The 8473-nt window shown below is 54.5% G+C and overlaps 1 protein-coding gene across 1 annotated transcript; it reads left to right on the top strand.

The window, feature by feature from the left end:
- Positions 1-214: 214 nt before the first annotated feature.
- On the top strand, positions 215-6245 carry LOC309890716 (N-alpha-acetyltransferase 20-like; the record flags this gene model as incomplete). The annotated part of the gene is made up of 6 exons (XM_082785140.1): positions 215-241; positions 2775-2804; positions 2893-2983; positions 4184-4319; positions 5322-5467; positions 6181-6245. 6 exons carry the CDS (start codon positions 215-217, stop codon positions 6243-6245), a joined length of 495 nt encoding a protein of 164 aa, XP_082641266.1.
- Between the last annotated feature and the right edge of the window lie 2228 nt (positions 6246-8473).

Here is an 8473-nt window from a genome sequence, read left to right as displayed (position 1 = left end):
GAGTCCTGATGCTGTGCCAGCACTATGCAGCAATAGACACAACACTGGAGTGATATCAGTGCTGTTCCAGCTACGAGTGCAGAGTACAGCAGTATGCGGGCTGCTGCAGGGAAAAGGTGACTCCAGCTCAGACAGCCCCAACACACGGGGTCCGGGTCCGACCTCGGGCGGCGCGGGGCTGGCTGATCCTATAATCTGGGCTCCGGTCTTTGCGATGCGTGTGCTGGACGCACCGGAGAGCGTGTGTGACTTCGGGCGGTTCGGGGACGGCGATCCCGAGGCCCGTGTGTGCGGCCTCCGGCGGCGCGGGTGCCGGCTGTCCCGTGGGTCCGAAGTCGGGCGACGTGGGTGCCTGCCGAGCCGTGAAGCGGGAGGCTGCTGCCCACCGGCTCGGGCTCTGGCCGTCCCGGAATCCAGCAGGTTCGGTCTCTTGCGGAGCTGCGGCAGGCCGTCCTGCCCTCCCGGGTAGCTCCTGCCGGAGGCGCGGGATGCGACCGTCCCGAGGTCCTGGGCTGCGGTCCTGGGCGACGCGTGTGCTAGCCGCACCGGGGTCCGGGTCCGACTTTGGCTTTTTCAGAGACGGCCGTCCCGGGCTCCAGGTGTCCGGCCTCGGGCGGCGCGGCCGGCTGTCCCGTGTCCCGGGGATCAGAACTCGGGCGGGTTGGGGGCCGACTGTGCCGTGAAGCGGGAGGCTGCTGTCTGCCGGCTCGGGGTCTGGCTGTCCCGGAGACAGGGGGTTCGGTCCCGTGCGAAGCTGCGGCTGGCCGACCCGCGCTCCCCGTTTCTCTATCCCGGGGCGCGGGATCTGACCCTCGCAAGCCCCTGGGCTCCGTTGTCGGGAGACGCTTGTGCTAGTCGCAGCGGTGTGGCCGGCCGTCCCGATTCTCTGGGATCCGGTCTTGGGCGACGCTTGGGAGCCCAGAAGCTCTTGGGAGCCCAGCTGCTAGGGACAGCCGGCCCCGCGCCGCCCGAGGCGGGACACCTGGACACCGGGACCGCCGGCCCCGAGAAGCCGAGTTCGGCCCCGGACCCCGCTGAGTCTAGCACTAGACCGGTGCCCAGGGATTCGGGCCGGCCGGCCACCGAACCGCACGGGACCGAAAGCCCGCTCTCTGGGAAGCCGGCGGACGCCAGCCCCCCGCTTCACTGCACGGCCGGCCCCCACGCCCCCTGAATTCGGATCCCCGGGACACGACATAGCCGGCCCCCGCTATCCGACGGCCCCGGAATCGCCGTCCCCGAACCGTCCGATGTCGGACCCGGAACCCGGTGCTGCTTGCAAACGCGTCGCACAAGACCGGAGCACAGGGGCTCGGAAGAGCCAGCTCCCGCCCTGCCGGAGGCCGGACTCCCGGGCTATGTCCACATGTCTCTTAAATACCTTTAAGGATCGGGTCTCTTACCACTTCCCCGCGCAGCCTGTTCTAATAGCAAACCACCCCTTCCATGAAGAAATGCTTATTCAGTATCGAGCTATCCAGTGCAACCTCCTTGCAGCACCACGCCTCAGGATCCCGAGCTATCCCGACAGCTTCCACCCATCGGGAGGTCCCAGTTGTAATAAATGACCGAGTCCCAAATAGGCTTACAATTAATGTTTATGATTTATTAAAGGAATAGAGGTAAGCAAACAGCGCTGGGTGCGCCAGGAGTCTCTGCTCCACCAAGACGCACACAAGTTACATCAGGCGGCTGGTTTTTATGCTACTAGGCTAATACATATTCATTACTACTAGGCCTAAAGGCAGGGTTATTCTAATTAGTTCCCAGAATCCGAACCCTGCCACTGGTGCATACGTTATCAGTCTCCGGTGGTCCCTCTGGCGGCCGCTCCTACTGAAGGCTCATAGTCTTCCTCCCAGGCTTTGTCCTTTGGTCGTTCTTCAGCTTCTCCCCTCCCCTTATTTAGTAGTTGCTGGGCCAGATGTCAGAAAGCTGTGTCTCGTGCAATAGTCCGCATAGGCACCGCATAGCGAACACACCAAGTAACATTGACTTCAGTTACTCACAACAGTTACTCACCTGATAAAGAACTGCATGCAATAAAGGCACCAAGTACTACATTAGTTTATTCTAACAGATCCTACTAGCTGTTACCTCAAAAAGATGTGCGTCCATAAACTCTCATCCACCTGAAGAAGCCTGCAACTGACCGAAGGTAAAACAAACACCCCAAAGAGCAACCCAAGCAGAATGAGCTCTCTGAGGGGATGCCTGGGACTCATATACCATTTGGCCCCGCCTAGCACCCAAACCCAATCACCTGGGAAAGGGTAGGGGCAAAGCACAAGGAAGTAGGAAGACAGCAGCAGCAGCGGTGGTGTGTTTGTTTTTGTTTTTTTTGTGTGTGTGATTTTTCTTTTTATTTTTTAATCAGTTTTAGCTCAAAAGCATGCATAGTGCAGACAAGAGAACTAGGGTGTTTCTAGAAGCAAAAATCCCCATGCTTTTGCTGCAGCTTTCAATATTAAAAGACAGTATGACCAAGCAAGTAATTGGAACTCTTCCAACTGGAATTAGCTCAAACTTTTATTTACGTATAAAGAAAAAACTAGGAGTAGAACATCTGCTCCATATTTTCCTCTCTCACCTTGCCATAGGCAGCTCTGGCTGTGACGTCCCAGATTGCATACTGCGTTTCAGCTTTAACAAATGAAAACCTTTACCCTATCCCTAAACCTTACCCTTATCCTAACATTTACCCTTACCGTAAACCTGACCCTTTCTGCTACACTTACCCTTAGCCTAAATCTAAACCTTACACTTACCTTTAGCCTAACCGTCACCCTTACCTGACGGAGACCGTATCCTTCCGCTGCCGCCGGCCGCCTGGCGGGAGGCCTCGGGGGGCGCCGCGCCGATGTTGCTGTGCTCCTTAACTGGCGGCCGCAGTACGGGATCCCCTTCTACCTGCAGTACCTGGCGCACTGGCCCGAGTACTTCATCGTGGCGGAGGCGCCCGGCGGGGAGCTGATGGGTTACAGTGAGTGCCCCGGCCCCGGTCCCGGCCCCGCCGCTCCGGGGCCGCAGCGCTCGGCGGGGGCTCCTGCTGCTCCTGGGCCGCGGAGCGGGCGCGCTGCGAGCGGCGCTGAGCTCCGGGCTCGGGCTCGGGCTTCCCTTCGACCGCCGAGAGCTGTCCTGGGCCGGGGAGCCGAGCCTTGCCTTGCCTTACCTTGCCGCGGTGGCGTTCGCCAGCAGTACCCGCTACTAGGGCTTTCTGCCGGTTCGCCCTCCTCGTTATCGCTGCCCCGGCATCCCGGGAGGCCTTTGCAGAGAGTGGGGAAATACCCGTTCTATGTGTTGAAGCCTAAAGCATTGGTGCTGTGAGTGACGGGTGTTTCTGAAGTACTGCGTGCGACAGGAGGTTTGAAGGGTTGTTCGCAATCTAACGCTTGTGTGGTGCTGTGTAGAAACAAGCTCCAAAGACACCCCTGCTCCCCACCCGACTCTTCCCCCTCCCCCCAAAATAACAAACAAACATAAAAACCCACCTCTTTTGGCTACATGTAACGTGTTTGCAGGGTCTAAGCTGTCTTTTGCCACATTAGCAAAGCTGCCCAAGTTCTACCCCCTCAAAGCGACCAGAAATTTCCTTTGGTTGCTAGGGTGATTAACTAGTTTTTTGGCTTGCAGCCCTCTGTTCTTCCATTATTCCAGTCAGACCCCGAATTCTGCTCGTTTAAAGACTCGTGAGAATTGCTTAAGGCTTTTATTTAGAAGGCACTCCTCAAAAAACAAACTTTGAAAAATGATTTAACTTTTTTAATGCTAGTCAAGAGACTACTGTAAAACGAGCAAAATGATGTCTGATGCAATGAAGCAGAACTGTATGAGAACCATCTGCATTGTCTGCGGTAGGTGAAGTTGGGTGTCAGAATAGGTTCTGTTAGCGTGCAGCTGGTGAAATCAGGAACTAGCATCTGGGGGTCTTTCCAATAGAGCTTGGAATCCAGACGGAAATGTGACCTTCAGGGGCCTTGTCTGCCTTTCTCTGAAGCTCTGATATTTGACCCGTAACCGTACAGAGTTGCTAAGTCATAGAGTGATAATACAGACATGCTTTGTTCAGCTTTTTGCCACAGTTGTTGCAGCAGCATGTGTTCATATACTCCTCTGTAACGATGTACACCTGGGGTGCAGTGTCCCAGAGGTGCTGCTGTGCTGATACTCTGTATGTCCGCAGTAATGGGTAAAGCAGAAGGCTCTGTGTCCAGGGAAGAATGGCACGGACATGTTACTGCTCTCTCTGTTGCACCAGAATTTCGACGGCTGGGTTTGGCTGCCAAGTTGATGGAACTATTGGAAGAAATCTCAGAAAAGTGAGTATTACCCTTCTCTTTAAGCTGATCTTGTAAAGTATTCTTTCTGTAGACTTTTGTCCCTGGTTTAGGTATTTGTTTTACATGAAACGTACCCAGACTCCCGGACTTCTCTATTAAATAGTGCCCCCAAATGACTGAAATTCCCTGTAGTTAGAGAACAAGAGCTAAAAACTTCGCTCGGCATTTTAAAATGTCTTGATTTCTATGAAAGCTCACTTGCCATGATGAATGGGAAGTAGTCTAAATTGCAGCAAAGACACAGTATAAATTATCCTTTTCTTGATATTTTGTGAAGTTCTTTTCCTACCAACAGTGTTTTCCACAGTGCTCCCAACATACTTATTTAGCGGCTGTGGGCTTTGTGCGGGTTCCCTTGGACGCAATACTATGCAAATGTAGTGCTGCAGACAGTAACTTAGCTTATTTTCCATCTCATGCTAGCTTACTCGTAACTGCAGAAAATGAACACATTAGGGAAATGTCCCTAGCTTGTGCCAGTAGGGCAACCCTATTGTGGTTGGTTGAATCCCCAAATTGCTTGATTCTTTGAAGAACTTGCATACTGAGGGCTGTCTCCTCAGTTGCTGTTAGGCAACTGAATTGTGAGACTGATTTTTCTTCCCCTGTTCATTTTGAAGGGGGCAGTCCCTAAGCTAGTGCAATGTAAATGCATCTAAAGTACGGATTATAATTAAAATAATCATATATATATATACGAAAATGAGGCTTCTGTGGGTATTTGGCTGGCCCTGTTCTTTTTGTTAATAATTCTGAGTGCACTGGATGGTGTAGAAGATTGTTCATGTGACCAAAAAAAATAACTTATGCCAATACTGGGCTTATCCCGTGGTAAAAGGAGTGCATCTGTTACTACAGCGTGAAACATACCTGATTAGTGTATTGCCTCATCAGACCTGTTCTTGGTTACATGTTGTGGGTTTTTAATTGGAAATATATTCACCTGCTCGTTCTTACTGTGTTTTGTTTATTTTTTAAAAGAAAGTGCGGATTTTTCGTTGATCTCTTTGTGAGAGTATCAAATCAGGTTGCGGTAAACATGTATAAGCAACTGCGCTACAGTGTGTACCGGACAGTGTTAGAGTACTATTCTGCTAGCAGTGGAGAGCCTGATGAGGATGCTTATGGTAAGTACTTGTTCTACCCCACGTTGAATGGAAAGGTCCTCTTGTGTGTCCCAGGGTTGTCCCTGTGTTTTGTTTATAGGGAAAAAGTTAAGGTGGTGGTTGTTTAATGGGATTTTACTTCTTCCTTTAGATAGCTTTTCCTGCTGAGGATTAATATCTGTTAAAAAACTCAACCTTGTGGTTTGCACGTTGCATTGTATCCATGGTAAAATAAAATACCAGATGAGTAAGCTATCAAGTACAAAGACATGTTATTCTGTGAGTAAGGATAAATAACGTTTGGTTACTTATCTAATGGAAAGAATGCTCCTGGCAGGTGCCTGGACTTCTTCCTGATGCCACTGGGAAGAGGAATGGCTGTGCTTTCCTTCTTCTTCCTTTCTCTTCCCTCCTTTTCTGTGACGGTCCACCCCCACCCCCCCCCCCCCCACACACACACGCATTTGTTTTGTTGTCCCTTGATTATACGGACTTGAGGAATTGTTTTTCTCAGCCAATTAAAATCTTACAGAGGCTAATGGTCCACAGTGAGAGAGAATTGGGTGGCCTTTTCAATTTAAAGGATAAAGGACATGGAAATTTCAAGTACTGTTTAAAACAACAGGAGTACTAGGTGCTTGTTATTGCAAGGTATTTTTTCCTGTAAGTGTCCTCCACGAAAGCTTCTTTGGGCTTGCTGTGTATCTTTTCTGTTCATCCATTCATCGTTTCAGATTCAAGTAACATACGAAATACAAAGGCTGTGGACAGACAACTACAGTTGTTGCAGATCACTTAAGTCATGTTTGCCCTTTTAGCCTGCCATTTTCTTGACATTCATAGCTCGGGATGCTGAGGCATGGTGCTGCAAGGAGGTTGGTGGTCGGTGGCGCCCTGGGGCAGCCTGAATTGGGAGGGGGCGAGGCGGCGGGTGGTCGGTGGCTTCTGTGGAAAAGGCGCTTGTATGGGGGGCTGCGCATTCAGAGGAACCTTGACAGGCTGCAGATAGGGGCAGGCAGGAACCTTTTGAAGTTCAGGAGAGGGAAATGCCAAGCCCTACCCCTAGGGAGAAACACCTCTGTTTACCAGCACTGGATAGCTCGATACTGAATAAGCATTTCTTCATGGAAGGGGTGGTTTGCTATTAGAACAGGCTGCCCGGGGAAGTGGTAAGAGACCCGATCCTTAAAGGTATTTAAGAGACATGTGGACATAGCCCGGGAGTCCGGCCTCCGGCAGGGCGGGAGCTGGCTCTTCCGAGCCCCTGTGCTCCGGTCTTGTGCGACGCGTTTGCAAGCAGCACCGGGTTCCGGGTCCGACATCGGACGGTTCGGGGACGGCGATTCCGGGGCCGTCGGATAGCGGGGGCCGGCTATGTCGTGTCCCGGGGATCCGAATTCAGGGGGCGTGGGGGCCGGCCGTGCAGTGAAGCGGGGGGCTGGCGTCCGCCGGCTTCCCAGAGAGCGGGCTTTCGGTCCCGTGCGGTTCGGTGGCCGGCCGGCCCGAATCCCTGGGCACCGGTCTAGTGCTAGACTCAGCGGGGTCCGGGGCCGAACTCGGCTTCTCGGGGCCGGCGGTCCCGGTGTCCAGGTGTCCCGCCTCGGGCGGCGCGGGGCCGGCTGTCCCTAGCAGCTGGGCTCCCAAGAGCTTCTGGGCTCCCAAGCGTCGCCCAAGACCGGATCCCAGAGAATCGGGACGGCCGGCCACACCGCTGCGACTAGCACAAGCGTCTCCCGACAACGGAGCCCAGGGGCTTGCGAGGGTCAGATCCCGCGCCCCGGGATAGAGAAACGGGGAGCGCGGGTCGGCCAGCCGCAGCTTCGCACGGGACCGAACCCCCTGTCTCCGGGACAGCCAGACCCCGAGCCGGCAGACAGCAGCCTCCCGCTTCACGGCACAGTCGGCCCCCAACCCGCCCGAGTTCTGATCCCCGGGACACGGGACAGCCGGCCGCGCCGCCCGAGGCCGGACACCTGGAGCCCGGGACGGCCGTCTCTGAAAAAGCCAAAGTCGGACCCGGACCCCGGTGCGGCTAGCACACGCGTCGCCCAGGACCGCAGCCCAGGACCTCGGGACGGTCGCATCCCGCGCCTCCGGCAGGAGCTACCCGGGAGGGCAGGACGGCCTGCCGCAGCTCCGCAAGAGACCGAACCTGCTGGATTCCGGGACGGCCAGAGCCCGAGCCGGTGGGCAGCAGCCTCCCGCTTCACGGCTCGGCAGGCACCCACGTCGCCCGACTTCGGACCCACGGGACAGCCGGCACCCGCGCCGCCGGAGGCCGCACACACGGGCCTCGGGATCGCCGTCCCCGAACCGCCCGAAGTCACACACGCTCTCCGGTGCGTCCAGCACACGCATCGCAAAGACCGGAGCCCAGATTATAGGATCAGCCAGCCCCGCGCCGCCCGAGGTCGGACCCGGAACCCGGTGCGGTTGGCACATGCGTCGCCAAAGACCGGAGCCCCAGGAAGCGTGATGGCTGGACCCCACGCAGCCCGAGTTCGGACCCACGGGACACGGGACAGCCGGCACCCGTGCGTGTCTCTTGGGGACTTGGAAGGAGTCCTGATGCTGTGCCAGCACTATGCAGCAATAGACACAACACTGGAGTGACTTCAGTGTTGTTCCAGCTACGAGTGCAGAGTACAGCACTGTGCGGGCTGCTGCAGGGAAAAGGTGACTCCAGCTCAGACAGACCCAACACAACTTCCACCCCTTATTCCATAACATTTCTGTCACAATCAGGTACAGTTTAGTATATAGATGGTCTCATCACCATTGTTTTCTGTCCATTGAAGCATTTTTATGTCTCTACTTCTCTTTATTCTATAGGTCTTTTCCCAAAATGCTCATAAAAACTGTTGATGGTTTCGCCTTCATCTGTCAAAGTGGTCACTCAGGGCACTCGAAGTTGGTTTTCTTGACACCAGCACCAGCTTAGCTCACATCAGTGTTGCACTTGCCCGGTTCCTTGCAAAGTATACCTGTCATTGGTTCTGCAGTGTCCTCCTACAACACATAACTTGG

This window comes from Aythya marila, assembly GCF_965140915.1.
Source record: "Aythya marila genome assembly, contig: HAP1_HAP1_SCAFFOLD_222, whole genome shotgun sequence".
Classification (NCBI taxonomy): Eukaryota; Metazoa; Chordata; class Aves; order Anseriformes; family Anatidae; genus Aythya; species Aythya marila.
Note: the sequence above shows the minus strand (reverse complement) of the source record. Positions and strands in the feature narration are given on the sequence as shown.